Genomic DNA, 22,841 nt, shown 5'->3' with positions numbered 1-22,841 from the left:
TGTTCAAACTCCTCGGCTTCACCTCATATGGAAAAAAAAGTAAGCCCGTATCTAAAGCTATTCGCACGATCAGCCGCGAATTATGTTAACAAGAAAACAATCTGCTTCATCTAGTAATATAAAACACTCTAATCATATTTAAATGCATATAACTTCTGTTTTATGAGTTTGTCATCTTAGGATGAAGTTAGCAGTAGGAAAAAAATATTGTTGAGCTCGTATTTGTTTATAACAGGAGAAAAGGGCCATGCGTGCTTGACTTTTAAAGACCGAATCCTTCCCTGTTTACCCAAATAAACATCCTAATAAACACTCATAGCTTTATAACAACAATTAATAATAAAGAGGGGGACTTTAACACCTTCCAGACGCGACGGGGAAGGCTGTCCTGATCTGAATGCGCTAGAATGTTTTTTGCTAAATAGAGGAGCAGCGAGTCCGGGCGGGGAGAGAAGGAAGCGCACGTGCTTAAAAAACCCATTTGTGAGTATATCGCTGGTTGTATTCCTCTTGGGACTCGGTAGCTGATTCAGTGGCTTCTTTTCTCCAGTTCCTCATAATGATCAAGTCATCAGGGAGTTAATGGCGGCTCAATTGAAGTATAATAGAGAAGTAGCTAGTGGTCTCAGTAGCGTGAGTGACTCCTCCTCATTCACCAGTTTGATTTTTACCAGTTAGTGATGAGATGCTGCCCTCACCAGCCCACCGAGCCCACAAAAGGCCATAATTTCCTTGTGGTCTTAGGAGATAACCTAAATATGAGTTCTGGCTGCCTTGTTTATTGAATTTATCAGAAAGAGGATTCGCGCATGGCCGTATTTCCCATTGCATGAGTTTTTGCATGGTAGTGAGAGATGGGCGTGGCTCCAGGCTCTGTGAAGTAGTTTGTGTGCCATTTTGTTTAGTCCATTCCTTTGGTTTACTTTCATTTGGTGTTGTAAAGCAAGGAAGTAACACTAAATCTCAGGTGTTTTTAGGTAAGCTGGGATTTCTTATGTTATTACTTTCCTTGATGAACATGATAAATAAGGAAAGGAACGTTGCATATCAGCTTATTCACTTTATTACTTGTGTTTCCTTTCACTTTACTTTTCATACCTCCAGTGGTTGTTGGTGGTAATTAGAAAACAAATGACTATCAGTGGAAGAATTAAGCACATCATTATCTAGATTCTAGAAAATAATTCAGGATGAAATAATCACTGTATCACCTTTGTTTTATTGAATGAGATTGATTTTTCAGAGGTTTTAATTTTACTTGTAAAAATATTGAGCAACTGCTAATTTTTTTTTTACTTTGGCTAACTCTTTCCATAGAAGGATTTGGGTAGGAAAGCCAAATTTCAGAAAAAGTAAAAAAAAAAATTATTTAGCAGTTCTTTATGGAAAATCTTGGCAAATTCCCTAAGTTTTTAAAAATCTTGGGAAATTTCCAAATAAAAAAAAATCTAGCAAATTGTGGGATAGGGAAACCTAACCTCCCTTTGTGTGTAGCCAGTGGATGACAGGGTTGTTTTGATTTAAATCAAATGATTTAAATGAAGGGATTTTTAATTTATCTAAATCAAGTGATTTAATTTGATTTAAATTATAGTAAAAAATCATGATTTAAATCATAATGAAATGCCCTGTATTAGAGAGTGTAAGCTTCTTGCACTGGTCCTGTAACAGATCATGCACCAGTGAACCATTGCCTTCTTTTACAAGACAAATATTCAAAAGCATAAAAAAGGAAAGTAAAGTCTTTATATTGATAACAATAGCATGCAAATATGAAGAAATGACCTAAGATAATTAATCTTATGATTTTCAAAGAAAAAAATTAATCTTGGATAATGCTTGACACTAAGCTATGATTTCATTTAATATTGGTGGCAACAAAAAAAGCAATAAAGCAAAAAATTGAAAAAAAAAATCAATTTAGATAAAATATATCAAATTTAAGTCAAATATATAATTTTTTAAAAATTTTATTTAAAAGATCACGATGTTTTCTTACTCTGGTGAATGTTGTATCCCAGCTGGATCTTTCATGATATGAATTAGACAAATTGGTGGGGAGCAGCTATTCTGCTTATTAACCATTAATTCTTGTTATTGCCTCTTTTCAGCAGTGCTGACAGTTAGGTTATGATGGCCACCAAGGAAGGGACGGCGGCCGGGGAGCGTGATGATTCAGGGGTGGAGGTGCGAGTTATTGGGCATCCTATTGTAAGTATTACTTGTAGAATACAAGGGAAGCTTCAAGACTTAAGCTGGCCCACATGTGGTTATCCCAGTGTCATACCTATCCATATCAACCCATCATTCCTATCTCTTAATATATCTCAGAAAGTGTCTTCTATCCTAGAAGTGAATGAGCTGGCTCATGCACCACTCATCCATCTGAAACAACAGCTCTCTTATTTATCTTAGTATTCCTGTGTTTGATAAATGCTTTCCTCTACAAAACAGTGTAACAATTTTTGTGTATTTTGTGCCACAAAGCCATTAACCTATTATATATATGTTACAGTTCTTTTCTTTTTTATCAATCATGTTAATGTCATACAAACATGGTTTGATTAGGGATTAGTTTAATGGGAAAGTTTCATGGGATGTGAGAGTGGAAAAGAGTTGGTATCCATGCCATGTCATTTTTTTCCCTTCAAAATTTTGAGTTTCCTTATATCTAACTTCCTTTCTGTATGACATTGTGAAGCAAGAATACTAATTTTATTTATTCAGTTGAGCATTTCAGCACATCACTAAGATTTGTGGTGTATTTTAGGGAAAAGGCTTATTTGCAACTAAAAACTTCAAGACTGGAGATGTCATATTTGAGGAACGTCCACTTGTGTCTTGCCAGTTTTTATGGAATGCTGCTTATGGGTACCTGGCCTGTGACTTCTGTATCAAGTGAGTGGTTTATTTATTACTGCCTCCATGAGTCAGATATTAACACTTTGTGATGTGACATACAATAGCTTGCATTTCTGTAACACATTATTGAATTATTGAGAGTGTTAGTACTGTAGTCATTAACACTTTTGTAATTTTTTGATAGAATGTCTTAAATATCACCTTTTTTATTTAATTTATTATTTTCCTCAGAATTAAATTTTTTTTTTTATGTAAATAATTTGCTGATTTTTTTTTTTCCTTTTATTTTATTTTATTTATTTAATTTTTTTTTGCCAGGCCCTTGGAAGCTGCTGAAGAGAATGCCAGCAGGCTAGCACAGAACCCTCAGCTTTCCCTACCCTTTCCAGAGTGCTGTGACACGAAGAAAGACACCTTCATTGAATGTCCCTACTGTGATGTAAGTTGATTGATATAAGTCTGTAGGTTTGCTAACAGTTGAAGTAGTATATTTACTCTGTTGTCTGGTCTCTTTAAATGCATTCCAGTTTTCCTTTATTTGATGCACTACGTCTCGCATTCCTATCATCTCTCCCTTTACTACAGTATAGTTTAGATTTTAAGGTATCTATGTTTTTTTTTTTTTTATGCAAGAGGGGAGACTGGCCAATGGAAAAAAATAGGCCCACTGGATTGCCAGTTCTCTTGAAATTATTAAGAATTATCCAAAATTCAGGGACAAATGTCTTGAAACCTTCATTTTGAAAGAAGTCAAGTTGTAGGAAGATCGGAATAGTACAGAAGCAGGCAGGGAATTCCAAAGTTTACCAGAGGAAGACATGAATGAATGATTGAGAGTACTAGTTAACTCTTGCATTAGAGAGTTGAACAGAATAGGGATGAGAGGAGGAAGAAAGCCTTGTGCAGCAAGGCCAGAGGAGGAGGGGAGGCATGCAATTAGCAAGATCAATAGAGCAGTTAGCATGAAAATAGTGACAAAAGATAGCAAGAGATGCAACATTCTGGTGGTGAGAAAGAGGCTGAAGACAGTCAGTCAGAGAAGGGGAGTTGATGAGACAGAAAGCTTTTGATTTCACCCTATTTAACAAAACTGTGTGAGTGGAACCTCCCAAACATGCGAAGAGTACTCCATATATAGGTGAATAAGGCCCTTGTACAGATTTAGCAGTTGGAGGGGTGAGAAAAACTGGCGGAAATGCCTCGGAATGCCTAACTTCAGAGAATCTGTTTTAGCAAGAGATGAGATGTGAAGGTTCCAGTTTAGATTATGGGTAAAGGACAAACCGAGGGTATTTAGTGTACAGTAGACTGGAACAGCTGAAAGTCATTGAAGAAGAGGGGATAATTGTCTGGAAGGCTGTGTTGAGTTTATAGATGAAGTAATTAAGTTTTAGAGGCTTGGAACACTACTAAATTATCTATGCCCCAATCAGAAATCTTAGAAAGATCAGAAGTCAGGTGTCCTGTGGCATCCCTGCGTTGACTTCCTGAAGCGTTAATAATAGTAGTTAATGATAATAATAATAATAATAAACGGTTTATTTAAACATAAGCAGCTCGGGAGCTGAAAATGTACATTTTATAGGGAGAAATATCCTAATATTACATGGTTAAAATTACATACTTAAAATTAAGCACAAATACAGTGTTCACGAGTTGAGTATTTTGACTATTGTGGGTATTGCACTGTTTTTGTATCTGTCTGTCTGGGCATATATGGGAAGCAGCTTGTTGTGGTGTTGAACACTGTGGCGGGGAGGGGGAGCTGCTGGAGGGAGCAGGTTCCTGTGGCATGGGTGGTGGAGGATCTTGGTGGCGAGCTGCTGGAGGAGGTGTTGGTGGTGAGCTTGAAGGGTGGTGAGGTGCAGGGTGTGGATGGCCTCCTGGTATGTGGTGAGATCGGTCCCCAGGATCAGCCACACCATCCTTTTCTGCACTTGCTCGAGTTGGTGTCGTTGAGTGGCGGTAAGCGAGGATGACCAAGCTGGGGACACGTATGTGAGCCGAGGGAGTATGAAGATGGAGTACACACTTGCTAGCTCACGCGATGGAATCCCAAGCTTCTTCAACATTCGTAGGAGGTGTAATTGGTATGTGGCTGATGAGATGAGGTTGCTGATGTGTTGGCCCCACGTTAGCTTGTTGTCGATGGTCAGACCGAGAAGCTTGAGTTGGTCGTCTCTGAAAGGACATGGAAAGATGTAGGGTGGTATCATCAGCATAGGAGTGGATTAGGCAAGAAGTTTGGTTAAGAAGATCATTAACGAATAAGAGAAAGAGAATGGGTGACAAGACAGAACCCTGAGGAACACCACTGTTAACCTCTTCAACATGATGACACATGTTTTGTGTCATCGGGGCACTTGTGACACATCTGATGATGCGCATATTGTGTTATGGCTACTTTTTCCTAAGATGGCGTGTTTTCTTTCCCATACACTGTATGAGATCTCTCAGAATGTAGGATGTATATGGTACAATGGCATGCTTGACTATCAACATTATTACAAATGTGTATTATTCTCTTATGTCAGGATAAGTACTGATGTGCAGTGCTGCAAATTATTATTTTTTATAATTTTTTGTGGTACCAATCGATTAGCTTACCATAGAAATTAATGTCTTTTCTTGTTAGTCATTAGAAAATGGCCTTAAGAAGGCAGACTCATTTTTTCTCTAAAATTTGAGTGGGTTTATTCCTCATTGTACATACCTGTTATGAAAAATCACTTACCATCATCATTATTTCCATAGTGAAGAGAGAGAGAGAGAGAGAGAGCTACCTCTGAGTCAGGTATCTCCCCATCCATACCCTGCCCAGATATGGAACCAGGAACCATTTTCTGTTGCCAGAGTGAAGAGGTTAATAGATTTAGAAGAACAGTGGCCGTCTACCAAGGCTGCAATAGAACGGTCGGAAAGGAAACTTGATATAAAGTTGCAGAGTTGCAGTGTTAGTCATTATTAAGATTAATAATGTATACCCCCATGACTTTTCTCCCTCATGTGTGGCCCACTTTTCCCAGCATACATCCTTGTAATTAGTCACCCATAAGTGTTATATTCTTACTCTCTACTAATATTTGCTCTGTACAGTTACCAGTATCTCTCAACATTACTTTTTAATCATCTTGATTCCATGCATTTGTTTTCAGTGGTACATATGGTATTGCGAAGTCTCTTTTTCTCTCTCCCTTTCTTTTTTCTTAATTTTAATTACTTTGATACTGTCTCCCATCTCTACATTTTTTATTGTTATACTCTTTTGATCAGTAACATCACTCTTCCTCATTTCTTACTATTCCTAGATCTTATTCACACATAATTTCCATTTCCAGTTTTTGTATTTTCTTCTGTATTAACTTCTGTAATACCCATGATGCCTGGCTGCTTCATCTTAATATAATTACAGTGGTACCTTGAGATACGAGCTGCCTGAGATACAAGTTTTTTGAGATACGAGCTATGATTTGGTAATTTTATTTTTTTATTTTGAGATACAAGCAAAATTTTGAGATGCGAGTCAGGCTTAGGGACATTGCTGCTGTAGTCAGCGGCTCAGCGCATCAGTCCAGCCTCAGCTGAGGTAGCATCAACATGTTTCCTGTGGATCTCATGCACTGTGATTGTTCTTTCATCATTTTGACACCATTTACTGACTTTTTTTTTAAAGAAGTGTAGTTTTAATTTATGTTTTATGTTTATGTTTGAATGGTGTCTGCATCCTTTCCTCCCTCCCTTTTCCTCCTCCACCATTTACCACCATTAGTCGAAAATATCTGTGTCCAAGGTAAGAACTCTAATAAACTTTTGCTTATTTCATATATTTTCATGCATTGATAAAGTATGCATGTGTATGTAACTGAAAAGCCATAACAGATTTCTCCTATCTCCCCCTACCTCCTTTACTGATGATTATTACAGAGGGGGGCGAAAAAAATGTAAACAAACCTCTATAGCAAAGGCAGTGCCTCTCTCTCTCTCTCTCTCTCTCTCTCTCTCTCTCTCTCTCTCTCTCTCTCTCTCTCTCTCTCTCTCTCTCTCTCTCTCTCTCTCTCTCTCTTAAAACTTCATTTATTCAATGAATAATGTTTACAGGATCATCAATGAGTTCTTCTGTGATTATTAGAGCACCCAGTTTTCTGTGGGTGGCTATATCTGTACACTCCAGCTGATTGACATTCCCAAGTGAGGGTTGGGAATGCTTTAATGTCCCGTGGAATACATCCTCCAAGATAAATATACTTTATTAGAGTAGTTTATCAATTTATATTATCTTTTGTTATGTTTTACTATGTTTCTGTGCAATAGTTATTATTTATAAATTTCCGCCACAGTTCGTTTACTTCGTCCTAGTCTTTGTTGGTTCGGTGATATATTTTGGCAAAATGGCTTCGAAAAGGCCTGCAGACTTTGGAAAAAGTGGTCCAAGTGAAAAGAAAAAGCGTTTGTCATTGACTATTGCACAGAAAGAACATTAATTTTCGTTTTCTCCTAACCTAGACTCAAACGGCAAAATCGATTTAACGGCAACGGCAAATCCCCGAGCTTGCCGTTAAATCGGGGTTCAACCTGTATGTTTCTGTGCAATAGTTATTATTTATAAATACAGTGGAGACTCAATACTTGAACTTAATTTGTTCCAAATGGCTGTTTGAGTATTAAAAAGTTTTACTATTGATACCTATAAATCAGGTAATTCGTTCTAATCTTAGCAAAACCCCAAGTTTGTAAAAATTTCAAATGTATTTTTCTTTTTTACAATTTTGATTTGTACATACCGTAAGTGAAGGGGAAAAAGGTTGGGAGGAGGAAGGTCACCAGAGGATGAGTCCATGAAAACGTCTTGTTTTTTTTATTTATACCATGAGGGGTTTTCACGGGAATTTATGGGTTAAAAGGGCTACTTTTTGGGGTACCTCCTTCCTCTTTTCTCAAAGCCCACCTGCTAAGAAACCATTGCTCTGAGTGAGGAACCCCTACTTACACTTGGACTGTGGACAGGATTCGAACCCGTGTGCTTGAAGACCCTCAGACCCCAAAGCACGCATGGTTCCACTATACCAATGGGATTCCTGTGAATCGACTAGTGGAGTGCTGTGGCTCACTAACACTTGCACTCTCACCAGATTCCTTATTTTTATCTCTAATAAGCCTCTTTGGTGCCATCGTAAGTTTCTAAATGAAAAACTACAGAAGAGAACGCAGAAGAATGTTGTTTTTCTCAAGACTGCGGCAGACTAGGGATGTGCACCAGCGTCCAGTATACCAGTATTACGGTATTACTGGTATTACTGGTATTACCAGTGGCAGCTGCAAGAAGGTAGATGACAGAGCTTTGTATACAACTAAATGTGCGTCCTTTTCATTACCTGATATTTTCACCATTAATAAGCCTTTGGTGGTATGTAAGTTTGTAAATAAAAAAACTATAGATAGAATGCAGGAGAGTGTTATTCTGATGACCGTGGCAGTACAAGTCACAACTGGCAGACGGAGAATGGGGGATGCCAGGGAGTCTTTGTTTACAACCAAGGGTGTGGACATTCAACTATGAGGCATTTTTTCGAGTATTAAATCAAACTTTTGCATTCGAGTATTGAAAAGTTCAAGTATTTTGACGTTCGAGTGTTGAGTCTCCACTGTACCTTTTTCTTACCTGAAAACACACAAAAAAATTAGGGGGTGGTCTTTTTGGGGAAGCTACAGATTAATGGCATATCATTGCATTTCAATGGGAAAAATTGTTTTGAGATACGAGCTCTGTTGTAGAACGAATTAAATTTGTATCTCAAGGTACCACTGTGTTTACTTCTTGCAACATTGACTTATGTTTCTATTTACATTACTTACACTTTTTTTTTCTCCAGATAACACTTCCTCAGCCTCTCTTTCTTTACCTTCCAGGAGAACTACTTCTTTTCCTCTGGTCTGTTTTCATTTTTTCCTTTGCCTTTTTTTTATCAGTTTATTTATTTTATCTCTCTACTTATTCATGTCCCATTTTATCTAAGTTTTCTTATATTGTTCTGTCCATGTTCATGATATCACATCTGATGCTGTTGTTTGTACTCTAAACTTAACTTTCAGTGGTTTCCTTCCTCCCTCTGTGTTCTGTGGATCCTCAGACATTGAATAAAAATTTCAAAATTCAGACTTGGAACAACCCAAAAGCGGCCGAATCTGGCAAACCCGGGTGATGCTAGCACCATTGATGGGAGTTAAACATCAGTTCCTGCTCTGGTTTGATTTTGCGTTGTCGGCTTGCTCTTATTCCCAGTTGGGGTCAGGCCATTTGACCAATTTTTATTTAACCTGAGTCACTTAAGACATTAATTGTGTTTGGATCTCCTGCCACTTCCTCCCTGTTACATTTGGTTCAACTTGGCACAGTGTTAGTACCGCACTACCCACGGACTTGAGAGGAGATGAATAGCTTCTCCTGCTTATGAGTTGCCAATGATACAATAAAACTCGTGCTCCACCTGTGGTACACTACGCCATACACTTCTGAATTTATGATATTGCATTGTGTGCCACCAGTGGAGCACGCTCCTTGAATACCATATGTGGCTCAACTATTACTAACATTGTTCTCTCAACACATTGCGTCAGTACATTCCAAATTTCAGTCACTTCCATTTACAGGGAAAGAACAACTCACTCTTGATCCATCTACTCTCATATCTCTTATAGATTGGTATGACTTTTTTTTTTATCACAAATGAAATTGTTGTCCTAATTGTAACAGAAGCTAATAGGTATGCTCAGTAAGAAATTGGCATTTCACATGTCACTTGAGGATCTAGGATAAAATCTTGGGAAATCACAACACATACGAAATACAAAATTCATAGGTCTGATGATTTACATGGGAAGTGTTGCACTGCCTGAGATTTCTCTCTACTGGTCAAAGAAAAACATATATGTAGGCAACTTTGCATCCAGAGTAATGTCTCGAGAAAAACCAGGTTTGAGTTGCTCCTTAGATTATTCCATATGTTCATCACCTTCAGATGATACAATATGTATTTCAATCAAGAAGCACTTACTTCTTTCATGAAAATTATCAGTGAAATGAAAATGATGCAACAGGGTGAACCAATTATAAAGTGGCTTTCAATGGCTGTGAGGGATATCATGATTTATGAGTAGCAAATGAACATTTATTTCTTATGAATAGGTTTAAAAACATACAATTATAAGGCAAAATTTTGCTCAATAATGGATATTTATCATATAGGATGAATAATTTTTTTTTCTCTTTTGCGCTTCTACAGAATATAACAATGTTTTGATTATCATACTTTAATTACATCCTTTGGTTAGCATGAATAAAATAATATTACACGGTAAAACAAAAGGAAAAAGAGGTTTGAAAAATATCTAGATTATCTTTTGTGTATGCAAGCAAATGTACCATGGATGGTGAATATGCAACAGTTGGGAATGCATGATGTACCACCAGCGGTACACATCACAGGGAATGTGTTAACCAGGTAGGATGGTTGGGTTATTTTTCATACAAATACACTGATCTCATAACTAACAGAAGTATTTCTTAACTACTGTAGTGACAAGATGTAACAGATGTGAAACAAAGAATGCACATAGGACTAACAGACTTCGCTAATAGTAGTGCAGTCTTAATACCTGGTTAAGTGAAGCTCACCACCAAAAGGTAAATAATATTGATTCACATAGTTCAATTCTTATTTGTTTAGGTAAAAATTTAGTGTTGGAATGGTTTAAAATGATTTACATTGTTTCTTATAGGGAAAATGGTTTTGGATTTGGAACAATTTGGACATGGAACAGCCTTCTGGAATGAATTATGTTCAAAGCCCTAGGATCCACTGTATTTTTCTTGTCTAGGATCCAATGTATTTTTCTTGTCTGTGTACTCTTTTAAGAGGGAGGTTTCAAGACATTTGTCTCAGACTTTTGGCTAATTCTTTACTATTTTAGGGAGCTTGCATTCGAGTGGGCCTTTTCTTTTTTAATGTTTTGTTGCCCTTGGCAAGTTTCCTCTTGCATAAAGAAAAATAAATACATAAAAAATTCACTTACCCAGTCCTCACCTTCTCCCTGAATATTTCTAACAACACCCTCTGCTACCTTTTTTGTCCTTTCTCCCCCTTTGATCTTACAGTTTCCCTTTCTTCATTGAAACCATAAATAACTATACATTTCTTTTTGTCAACTGTATTCCATATCATTGATTCCTTTTGTTTGATTACCTTTTTTTTTATCTCTTGGGTTAAGTCCACCTTTTCCTTCTTTTTTGTTTCCATGATTTCTTTAAAACAAACTTTTCTTCCTCTCTTTCCTTTTTCCATTCTAGATGTTCATCTTTAATTTTTTCACTTCATTTTCCTCTTTCATTACAAACTCTATCATCCTTTATCTTTTCTTTTAATTTGGCACACTGTATTTTCAGCACTTTATTTTCCTCTTCCAGATCATGTTGCCTTTTTTCCAGTGTGTGTGTGTGTGTGTATTTACCTTGTTCTATTTACTTAGTTGTATTGTACAGGGTTCGAGTGGGGCTCATAGTGTCCTGTCTCCATGTCTCCATTTATCAATTTTTCTTTAAACTTATGCACATTATGTGCTGTAACAACTTCACACAATGCATTTCACTTTTCCACCATTCTATGTGGAAAACTGTATTTTCCAATGTCCATCACACACTGCCTCATCCTAATCCTCTTTACATGCCCTCTTGTCCTTCCAGCTTTTTTTGTCACCAGTACCAGGTCTTCCTTGTCTATCTTTTCAGTGCCATTTACTACTTTATACATTGTTATTAGATCTCCTTGTTCTCTTCTATCTTGTAAGGTTGTATACATTGTTATTAGATCTCCTCGTTCTCTTCTATCTTGTAAGGTTGACAGTCCCATTTCCTTCAGCCTTTCTTCATATGTTAGGTCCTTTAGTTGCAGCACCATCTTTGTAGCTATCTTCTGGATCTGTTCTAATCTTCTTATATCCTTTTTTAACCTTGGTGACCACACCACTGTTGCATATTCCAACTTTGGACTTATCTTGCATGTAATAATTTTTTTCATCATATCTTTGTCCAAGCATTGAAATGGCACTCTAATATTAGTCAACATTTTATATGCTGATCTGAATATCTTACTTATGTGTTTTTCGGGTTCAGATTTTCTTGTAGTATAACCATTCCCAGATCTTTTTTCTTTAGTCTTCTTTATTTGTTCCTCTCCCATCAGCTACTTCCATACTGGTCTTCTCTTACTCTTTCCTAATTCTTTTACATGACATTTCTTGGCATTGAATTCTAACTTCCACTTCTTACTTTACTTACAGATTTTTTTTATATCGTCCTGCAGTGGTAAACAGTCCTCTCATGTTTTGATTACTCTTAGCAATTTTGTGTGTGTGTGTGTGTATTTATCTAGTATTTACCTAGTTGTATTGTACAGGGTTCGAGCGGGGCTCATAGTGTTCTGTCTCCATTTATCTAATGTGTGTGTGTGTATTTACCTAGTTGTATTTACCTAGTTGAAGTTTTACAGGGCCTGGGCTTTATGCTCTATGCCCCTGTCTCCATATCTACACTTATCCAATTTTTCTTTAAAACTATGTACACTCGTTGCTGACACCACTTCTTCACTCAAACTGTTCCACTTCTCAACACATCTTTGTGGGAAACTCTATTTTTTAACATCTCTCAGACATCTTCCCTTTCTCATCTTTTTACTATGCGATCTTGTGCTTCGAATGTCATATTCTTCTCTCAGGATCAGTTTCTCATCATCCACTTGGTCCATTCCGTTGATCAATTTATAAACTTGTATCAGATCCCCTCTCTCCCTTCTCTGTTCCAGGGTTGGTAGATCCATAGCCTTTAGTGTCTCCTCATATGTCATTCCTTCAAATTCTGGAACCATTCTTGTAGCCATTTTTTGTAGTCTCCAACTTCCTTATGTGTTTCTTTTTATGTGTGTGTGTGTGTGTGTGTGTGTGTGTGTGTGTGTGTGTGTGTGTGTGTGTGTGTAGACAGGTGCTTTTCTTACAGTGATGGAGTGTCTCACCTCTTTACAGGCATCATACTGTAGCAGAGAATGTAGAACCAGTGCTTGGAACCAGTACCATGAGACACTGTGCTTACGCTCCTATATGCCAGATCCCTCCCACCCTCTAGTAATGCTGCAGGAAGCATGGAAGTATGCCATTACCATTCATTATCTGCCTGATTAGAATATAGTGTACTCATCTTTCCTCAGGATTGTATTAAATTTTATGGTGCTTAATCTCAGCTATTTGTAATTGTTTGCAATAGAAAGTATTGAGGTTTTGTGGTTCAGTGATTACATATTCTATATAATAAGTAGATGTAGAAACAGTGATCAGAGTTAAATGAAAGACTTGTTTGCTAGGTTTAACCTATAAACTGCACACTAGGTTTCTGGCAGTCATACCTGTATTGTGCAATTATAATAAGGTTCTTAGGAACAGTTTTTACTATTATAAGATGAAAGACTGCATGGAAAAATATTGATTAGTTATATGCATTATTGGTAATATAGTGAAGTTGAGTAGTTTGTCTCTTGGAGGTAGTGAGCAGTGAGGAGTGTTTCAGTACATAGTTGTTGTGGTGGTGAGGGACCTGTTGGATTGATAATTGATGTGAAGGAAGAGGTTTAGATAAAGCATTAAACATGATATGGTAATAAATTGCAGAAGATTTACTTATGATTTATGATAATTTATTTTTATTGTTACTGTAGGTTACACTATTTTTGCATAATATAAGATAAAGGAAGTTTCTTCTACTGAAATGTCAAGACAGAAGCCCTTATATGTGGTAAGGTAGGGATCATTGACTCATCCTGAGTTACGTAACATCATATATAGAGAAATATAGGCTTGTAGTCCACCAAGTTAAAAAATCGTCATGTCATATGATGTATATTGCAGTTACACGGTGTTCACCATATGATTTATGTTGCAATTGATTAGTTAGAGTTTATTGTATCCAGTAGTTGCTATATCATGGTAAGTTTTCTACTATATTTGGCTATTGGCTTTGACTTAAAAAAGGTAGTACAGCATATTTAGAAATACTGTATATAGAAATGACAGCTTAAAGTCTCATTAGAAGGTGCTGTTATGTTTATTCAAATGAGAATATTTGATATATTTGTATGATATGTATATTTTGTTTATAAGTATATGCTTATAATGTGTTAATCTTTTGTACCCAGACAGATGCATTACCCTCCAGAAACAGCTTGTGTCATGCTCCTTGCGCGGATCATCGCAACTGTTCGACAAGCTACAGACAAAGAAGGAGCCATGGCTTTATTTATGCAGTTTTGTCATCGTACTGTAAATGAGGAAGAAGAAATAGCTCACAAACTTCTTGGTGAGGAGTTTCAAGACCAGTTAGAGGCTCTGAGGACTCTAATGGAGAAGAGTGTCTGGGCTCCTGAGGTCCGGCACGTGAGTAGAGTTTCTGTCTTTGTATACTCACTGACAGCCACATTACCACCACCACTTTTCCTTCTGTCACACCTCTTCCTCTATTCCATGAGCCTGGATGTACAAGTGTGGATAACTTGTTGTGTTGATGTTGAGTGGAATGGTAGGACATTCTGCTTCTAGTTTGACTTAGGTGGTTTGGCTTGAAGAATTTGACTATGTTCACTTTCAGGTTGATGGCTGCATTGGCTGTAGCATATTGGGAACTTACACTTTTCAAAGTGTGCAGGTCATTTTAAGGGCCTGGTTTCCAGAGCTGGGTGCAACTTTGATTTTTTCAAGTGTGATTTTGACTTTGCAACTTTGGCACCCGATCTGGCATGTCTGTGATGTTGCAACTCTACTTTTGCTCTCCCCCCCTAGTGTGACTTGTAATTTTGCAACTATAACTTTTTTTCCTGGTGCAGCTCCACTAAATTACAAAGTAAATTTTAGTGCGATAACAGAAACATGCTTAATAAGGCAAACATGAGATATGCTAAATGTGTTTTACATTATGGCCTTTTACCTCTGACAACCTTCCCTGGCTGTCACCATGAACTGCACTACCACTGGCACAAGCAAGACCTCGTTATCATCCTACACATGCCAGGCACTTGCCACACCTATCATTAAGAATGTTGTTTCTCACTAGTGTTATGCAATCTACATTTTGTTGCATGTCTTTTGTTTTATATATGTATGCATGTAGAGAATTAGGTGCAGGGATGGAGACATGGTATAAAGATTATCCACAGAATTTTAGCAATGTATTTTATTAAATTATATGACCATAGATGTGTTATTCATACATGAATTAACCTGTTAATACATCATTGTGTTATAGGCAAAGATTAGATGTCAAGGCTAATATTTTACCATTGTTCTTCTTTTCCTTCAGTGGTTAACACCTGAAGGCTTCCGGTCCTTGGTGGCTCTTGTTGGCACCAATGGTCAAGGCATCGGTACCAGTCCATTAAGTCGGTGGGTTCGTAACTGTGATAACCTGGACTTGTCAGAGGAAGAGAGGAAAAAATTAAACAAATTAATTGATAATGTATATGACCAGCTAGAGAAAGGCAAGTAACTAATTTCTCACTGTAATCACTGTCATACTAAATTTTCACTCTGACTGACAGCACCCTAAATAGTAGTACAATAGACTACTAAGCGTTTCAGAGTTTGAGGGCACGTTTTTCTAGAATAACTTTGTAAGGAACACGCATATCATTATGAAATTTTGCCACAGTGTACTTGACACCCTCCCCGAATATCCCAATGTGTCAAGAATCGTCAACAGTATATAATAATGGCATTTCTCCCTATAAAAACAAGAGAAAGTCACTTATCCCTCACAAAGAAACGGACAAGTGGTGACAAATGGTGCCGTAGTACTATCTGTGACGTCGTAACAAGCTCCATCCACATAGTCCCTCCCCTTGCTCCTACCCTCCCTCTCTTCCATCCCCTTCCCCATATTTTACTCCCTTCCTCCCCTCCCCATCTATGTATTCCCCTACCTCCTCTCTCTCTCTCTCTCTCTCTCTCTCTCTCTCTCTCTCTCTCTCTCTCTCTCTCTCTCTCTCTCTCTCTCTCTCTCTCTCTCTCTCTCTCTCTCTCTCTCTCTCTCTCTCTCTCTCTCTCTCTCTCTCTCTCTCTCTCTCTTCCACTTGTCTGTTTCTTTGTGAGGGATAAGTGACTTTCTCCTATTTTTATAGGGAGAAGTGCCATTATTATATACTGTTTATGATTCATGACACATTGGGATATTAAGGGAGGGTGTCAAATACACTGTGGCTAAATTTCATGATGATATGCGTGTTCCTTACAAAGTTATTCTAGAAAAACGTGCCCTCAAACTCTGAAACGCTTAGTAGGTTGGTGTGGGAAGGGGCTGCTCTCTCCCTACACAGTATTTCTCCAAGTTGATTGGTTTGAATTCTACAAATGAACTTTTATTGCTGTGATTATCATTTGTTAAGCATTAATGTACAGAAAGAGAGCAGGAATCAGTTTTAGCCTTTACAGGATACAGAATTATTCAAGACTGTAGTTGAAAAACATTGTCTAAAAAGTTGTGATTGTGGGAAAATTAGTTCAGCCCTGAAAAACTTGCTATAATCTTGAATTAAAGCTGAACTCTACTTACAGAAGCTGGAGGATTTCTCAACAATGAAGGATCTGGACTATATCCACTGCAGAGTTCATGCAACCACAGCTGTAACCCAAATGCCATGCCAACCTTCCCCTACAACAACTTCCAGCTAGTGATGACTGCCGTGAGAGACATTTCTGTAGGGGAGGAGATATGTGTCAGCTACTTGGATGAATGTAATCTTGGCCGCAGCAGACATTCTCGCATTGCCATCCTCAGGTACAGACTTGGTAGATTTTTTTTTTCATGTAAGAGAGGAGGAGTGGCCAAAGGCAACAAAAATATATAAAGAAAAGGCCCACTCACTTGCCAGTCTTCTTAAAGAGCCAATAGAATTAGCCAAAGGATCGGACGAATATCTTGAGGCCTCCCTCTTGAATGAAATCTTGAATAAAATCAAATCATAGGAAGTGAGAAATACAGACACTGGCAGGGAATTCCAGAGTTTACTAGAGAAAGGTATGAAAGACTGATTAACTCTTGCGTAAGAGAGTTGGAAGAATAGGGGTGAGAGGAAAAAGAAAGCCTTGTATAGCAAGGCCACTAGAGGAGGGGAAACATGCAGTTAAGAAGACTAAAAGAGCATGAAAATAGCAATAAAAGACAGCAAGAGATGCAACATTCCAGCAGTAAGAAAAGCTGAAAACAGTCAAAGTAGAGAACTTGAGACAAAAAGCTCTGGATTCCACCCTATCTAATAAAACTGTCATTGGAACACCCTAGACATGTGAAGAGTACTCCATACAAAGTTAGACAAGGCCCTGGTACAGAATTAGCAGTTGGGAGGTGAAAAAAACTGGCGGAGATGCCTCAGAATGCCTAACCTCATAGAAGCTGTTTTAGCAAGAGTTGAGATATGAACTTTCCAGTTTAGATTATGACTAAAGGATAAGCTGAGGATATTCATTATAGAAGAGGGAGACAGTTGAGTGTCATTGAAGAAGAGTGGATAGTTGTCTGGAAGGTTGTGTCGAGTTGATAGATGGAGAAATTGAGTTTTTGAGGCATTGAAAACTACTAGATTTTCTCTGCCCCAATCGGAAATTTTAGAAAGATCAGAAGTTAGGCATTCTTTGGTGTCCCTGCGTGACCTGTTGACTTCCTGAAGGGTTGGTTGTCTCTGAAAGGACGTGGAAAATTGTAGGGTGGGATCATCATCGTAAGAGTGGATAGGGCAAGATGTTTGGTTAAGATCATTAATGAATAATAGGAAGAGTGGGTGACAGGACAGAACCCTGAGGAACACCACTGTTGATAAATTTAGAAGAATGGTGACCATCTAGCACACCAGCAGAAGAATGGTTGGATAGGAAACTTGAGATGATGTTGCACAGAGAAGGATAGAAACCATAAGTGAGCAGTTTTGAGATCAAAGCTTTGTGTCAGACTATATCAAAAGCTTTTGATGTGTCTAATGCGACAGCAAAAGATTCACCGAAATCTCTAAAAAAAGATGACCAAGACAGAAGCCATACTGGTGATCAGATAGAAGATTGTGATGTAACAGATGTTTAAGAATCTTCCTATTGAGGATAGATTAAAAACTTTACACAAGTAAGAGATTAAAGCTATAAGACAGTAGTTTGAGGGATTAGAATGGTCACCCTTTTTAGGAACAGATTGAATGTATGCAAACTTCCAGCAAGAAGGAAAGGTAGAAGTTGATAGACATAATTGAAAGAGTTAGGCCAAGCAAGGTGCAAGCATGGAAGTACAGTTTTTGAGAACGATAGGAGAGACCCCATCAGGTCCATCAGCCTTCTGAGTGTTTAGGGCAGTGAGGGCATGGAAAACCTCATTATGTTGAATTTTTCAATTGATGGCATGAAATAGAGGGAGGAACAAGCCTAGAATCATCCAAGGTGGAGTTGTTAGCAAAGGTTTGAGAGAAGAGTTGAGCTTCAGAGATAGAAGTGATGGCAGTGGTGCCATCAGAATGGGATTGTAGAAATAGGACAAGATACAGATATGAGGTTGTGATTGGAGAAGCCCAACAGAAAAGATAGGGTAACAGCATAAGCAGAAGAATTAGAGGTGAGGAAAAAGTCTAGAATGTTGGGCGTATCTCCAAGATGGTCAGGAACACAGGTAGGGTGTTGCACTAGTTGCTCTAGGTTATGTGGGATAGCAAAGTTGAAGGCTAGTTCACCAGGATCGTCAGTGAAAGGAGAGGAAAGCCAAAGCTGGTGGTAAACATTGAAATCTCCCAGGATGGAGATCTCTGTGAAAAGATGAGAGAGAGAGAGAGAGAGAGAGAGAGAGAGAGAGAGAGAGAGAGAGAGAGAGAGAGAGAGAGAGAGAGAGAGAGAGAGAGAGAGAGAGAGAGAGAGAGAGAGAGATGTGCTCCACTTTGGAAGTTAATAATCAAATAATCAAAGAATTTACTATAGGAATTGGGGGAGAGATTGACAGCAGAGATAAATTTTGTTAAAGAGTGACTTTTGAGTCAAAGCTTGATGTTAGAATACTCAGGAGATTCAAGAGCATGGGCACGAGAGTAAGTCAAGTCGTTGTGCACATAGACACAACATCCAGCTGTGGAATGAAAATGAGGTTGAGAAAGTAGGAGGGAACAGTTGTCTCAGACACCTCTGTTTCAATAAAGAAAAGATGAGGTTTAGCAGAGGAGACATAGTGTTCTACAGATTGAAAATTTGATCCAAGAGAGAGAGAGAGAGAGAGAGAGAATGTGCTCCACTTTGGAAGTTAATCAAATAATCAAAGAATTTACTATAGGAATTGGGGGAGAGATTGACAGCAGAGATAAATTTTGTTAAAGAGTGACTTTTGAGTCAAAGCTTGATGTTAGAATACTCAGGAGATTCAAGAGCATGGGCACGAGAGTAAGTCAAGTCGTTGTGCACATAGACACAACATCCAGCTGTGGAATTAAAATGAGGTTGAGAAAGTAGGAGGGAACAGTTGTCTCAGACACCTCTGTTTCAATAAAGAAAAGATGAGGTTTAGCAGAGGAGACGTAGTGTTCTACAGATTGAAAATTTGATCCAAGACTGCAAATGTTGCAGAAATTATTGGTTGAGGAAGATGTCAAGACACAGATAGAGCAGTCCGACCTGGGGACATTTATGGTCTTGTACCCAGAAGGGAACTTTGAGGTTGATGTAGAGTTGCCATTTTTTTAATCTTTAGTGAAGGGTGTGAATGTGTGTGTGTAGGAAGTAGTTGTAGTTTTGTGTGAAGGAGAGTTGCTTTTAGAGGGCAGGCTGTGACTGCCCCCCTTATGTTGTGAGACACAAAGGGAAATGTTCAGCAAGTTCATAACTAACTTTGAACGTCTCAGTACTTACATTTGCACTTACTTTTTGCATTTATTTTACAAGTGGATTTTGGTTATTCATGATTGTCTTATTCCCTTCCCTTGATTATCTTCATCTCTGGTAATGTTTTCTCTTTCTGAAGATATAGCAAGATATATGCAGTAAGAAACAGCAAAATTATATATAAGATTAGCAAAAATATATACTGTATATATGCAAAATTATATACAATATAGCAAAGATATATACACTGTATATAAGATATAGGGAGAACTTTTTTCAGAGAAATTACCAGAGAGAACTTTTTCAGAGAAAATTACCTCTTCACCTGTAAGTGCAGCAAGTGTGAAGAGCAGGCAGGAGAACCAGATGTCACCAGTGAAGAAGAAATGGAGGAAGGTGAAGATGATGATTTAGAAGATTAACAAAAGGTATATGCATTGTAATGATATGATACTAGTGCCCAATGTGTGTGCCAGTAAGTAAAGTGGCTCTACCTATGACACGTCCCTGCCTATAGTAGCCACTTCATCTCTGTTCAAGCACTGCATGTGTTTTTAAAAGCATAGAAATAAAGCCCAACAGTTTAGAGTGGTCACAAGATAATTTTCACTTAGGTCAATGTCATCACAATGCCACCATTCTAAACTGCTTTATTTCAAGGGTTCTTCTGAAGCCTTTTCCAAATGAGGGGCAGTTGTCTGCCGTGCAAACACTTACCAGATATCATACTGCTTCAACTGTTTTGATGGTGGGAGCGAATATGACGTTAGAAGCGAGGAAACCACGGGCAAATCATCCAAGTGCCCTTGCCCGTGGTCAAAGCAATGCCTGCTGGTGTGATGGTTGGTACTCGTATAGAGAGCATGTTGCAAAACCCTGCTAAACAAGCGAGGAATAAATGATCAATGGGTAGTGTCCGTCGAGCATCTGCCCCTAGTATGGACACAAGCTCGCTCGGCAGTCTTTGCCCAGTGAACAGAGTAGGGACTGGAACACAGCAATATCTGGTAGCACTGTTTGTTGCCAGATCTGTTGCCTTTGTTTGTGCTTATGACATCATTCTGCTGTTTAGTATGATATGGTAAAGACCTGTCCAGATGAGGAGCAGTTCTCCACTGTGCAAACACTTACCATATCATACTAAACAGCAGAATAACGTCAAAGGCACAGAAACGAAGGAAACAGATCTAGCAACAAATTGCTACCAGATATTGCTGTGTACCACAGTTCCTACTCCGTTCACCGGGCAAAGATTGGCAGGCGAGCTTGTGTCCACACTAGGGGCAGTTGCTTTCCGGGCGCTACCCGTTGATATTATATTCCTTGCTTGTTTAGCAGGGTTTTGCAACATGCTCTCTTTATACCAACCATCACACCAGCAGGCATTGCTTCGACCACAGGCAAGGGCACTTTATGATTTGCCAGTGGTTTCCTCGCTTCTGACGTCAGGTTTGCTTCTACCATCAAAACAGTTGAAGCAATATGATATCTGGTAACCTTGTTTGCACGGTGGGCAACTGCCTCTCTTCTGAACGGGGTTTTAAGGTAGTGTGTAATGCCTGGAAAATATAGGGGCAAATATATAGGTCATAAATACATATATAATAAAAATTTGGAGTAGAGAAAATATGTATATAGGGGCAAATATATAGGTCATAAATATATATAATAAAAATTTTGAGTAGAGAAAGAAAAGCTCTATTGGCAACGAGAAGCGAGTGCCTTCATAGTAGCTGTATTGGTAATGAAAGTCAGAGTGCCTTGGTAAACATACGGAAAGAAGAGATGCATGTTGTCTCACCAAACATGGTGGTGCTGCCCATGTTTTTATATGTTTATTTGTTTTGTCCATTTTTATATCTACAATTTGTTTTTATATATTTTTTTTATTTATCTTAAATATGACCTATATGGTTATATTTATCTTTATAATCATTTATCAATTTGCTATATGCCAATATATACCTTTGTCTCTTGATACCAATGCAAGATGTCAGTTTTGGGTTCCCCACAGCATACATGAGACCAACATGCATCCTTCATCACTCCATATATTTACTAAGGCCCTCAGACTTTTCATTGCCAATATGCAGCTTATTTGTTATTCATTTCACCACAAGGGTACCTCTGCATGCCATGTACTGGGAGGGTGGAGGGGTAGTTTGATGCATAGACAAAAATTATGAAATTATATTATGAACCAAACAAACAAATTCTGTATGGAGTAGCCATACAAACACTGGTACCTTCAAGCTTGCCCAGTACCCAATTCTGTATGATCACTCACTTTAGGCAACACATTTGTTCTTGCCTCTGACCTTTCAGGCATTCTCCATTACCCTCTAATGTCCCAGCAGTTGTGGCTTGTATGCAATATGTCTGAATATTCATAGTTTATTCCTTCCAGAACTGCCACACCAGCCAAGGTAGTAGTGAAACTAGTCCTATGAAGTGGAGCTGGTAGACCACAAGATCTCCACTCATTAGCAGCAATGGGTTACCAAGGAATGAACACTAAATTAAAGGCGATAGTATTTTAGTTTAGTTTCCTTAACCTTTGTATTTCACAAGCTACACTAACTGGTCATATGGCATTTTTAATAATGTACACCAATTTGTATGGCCTAACTTTGCATACTGATAATGTACATCAATTCCTATGGCCTAACTTTGCACAATTCTAGCGTTCATCTTTATGATACTTCAAAGAGTCTCCGGAGAACATTAGAGCCGTTTTTCAAGGATGACAATAAAAAAAAAAAAAATAAATAAAAAATAAAAAATAAAATAAATACTAAACACATTTAGGGAGGGAGTCTAGGACTTAAACAATGATGCTCATTAATCAACAACACTGTCAATCCACGAGTCTCATACACAGCGTTCACTAAATTTAAAAAGCAAGCTCAAAAGGTAACAACAGGAGCTGGTCATCAGTCACCATGGTTCTACACGCCACAGAACAACACCCTCATCAGAAACCTGCAGTAAAAGATAACGAGCATTAGGTGCACAATCAAGTAGACTTAAAATGGTTATTAAATCAAACTACA

The 22,841-nt window shown here is 38.1% G+C and overlaps 1 protein-coding gene and 1 long non-coding RNA gene across 20 annotated transcripts in view; one reads left to right on the top strand and one right to left on the bottom strand.

Annotated features, from left to right (window-relative positions):
- The first annotated feature begins 249 nt into the window (after nucleotides 1–249).
- LOC123503668 (SET and MYND domain-containing protein 5-like) lies at nucleotides 250–22,327 on the top strand. 3 transcript variants are annotated; one of them, XM_045253628.1, is made up of 10 exons: nucleotides 250–483; nucleotides 2,112–2,211; nucleotides 2,771–2,898; nucleotides 3,181–3,301; nucleotides 12,934–13,055; nucleotides 14,097–14,334; nucleotides 15,254–15,431; nucleotides 16,504–16,726; nucleotides 20,096–20,216; nucleotides 22,196–22,327. In XM_045253628.1, exons 2-9 carry the CDS (start codon nucleotides 2,131–2,133, stop codon nucleotides 20,208–20,210), a joined length of 1,206 nt encoding a protein of 401 aa, XP_045109563.1. In that variant the 5' UTR covers nucleotides 250–483; nucleotides 2,112–2,130; the 3' UTR covers nucleotides 20,211–20,216; nucleotides 22,196–22,327. The 3 variants fall into 3 exon arrangements, with proteins under 3 accessions (XP_045109563.1, XP_045109564.1, XP_045109565.1); XM_045253629.1 differs by having other exon boundaries at nucleotides 347–483; nucleotides 2,115–2,211; XM_045253630.1 differs by lacking the exon at nucleotides 250–483 and adding an exon at nucleotides 643–977.
- The window catches only part of LOC123503671, a 26,068-nt gene continuing 18,336 nt past the window's right edge, over nucleotides 15,110–22,841 (bottom strand). For 5 of the 17 annotated variants that reach the window (XR_006674568.1, XR_006674571.1, XR_006674566.1 and 2 more), the window contains exons 2-6: nucleotides 20,106–20,113; nucleotides 19,816–19,921; nucleotides 16,814–16,892; nucleotides 16,502–16,644; nucleotides 15,110–15,363 (exon numbers count right to left, since the gene is read on the bottom strand). This is a non-coding gene — a long non-coding RNA (uncharacterized LOC123503671). Of the gene's footprint in view, nucleotides 15,364–16,501; nucleotides 16,645–16,813; nucleotides 16,893–19,815; nucleotides 19,922–20,105; nucleotides 20,114–22,729; nucleotides 22,771–22,841 lie in introns of all 17 variants that reach the window. The other 12 variants (XR_006674562.1, XR_006674561.1, XR_006674563.1 and 9 more) reach the window with 7 other exon arrangements.

Source organism: Portunus trituberculatus, chromosome 14 (assembly GCF_017591435.1).
Source record: "Portunus trituberculatus isolate SZX2019 chromosome 14, ASM1759143v1, whole genome shotgun sequence".
NCBI lineage: Eukaryota > Metazoa > Arthropoda > Malacostraca > Decapoda > Portunidae > Portunus > Portunus trituberculatus.
Note: the sequence above shows the minus strand (reverse complement) of the source record. Positions and strands in the feature narration are given on the sequence as shown.

Coding starts and splice junctions, on each gene's coding strand:
- LOC123503668 (XM_045253628.1), top strand. CDS start 2,131: ATGATGGCCACCAAGGAAGGGACGGCGGCCGGGGAGCGTGATGATTCA. Junction 2,212..2,770: donor GAGTTATTGGGCATCCTATT/GTAAGTATTACT, acceptor GGTGTATTTTAG/GGAAAAGGCTTATTTGCAAC. Junction 2,899..3,180: donor GCCTGTGACTTCTGTATCAA/GTGAGTGGTTTA, acceptor TTTTTTTGCCAG/GCCCTTGGAAGCTGCTGAAG.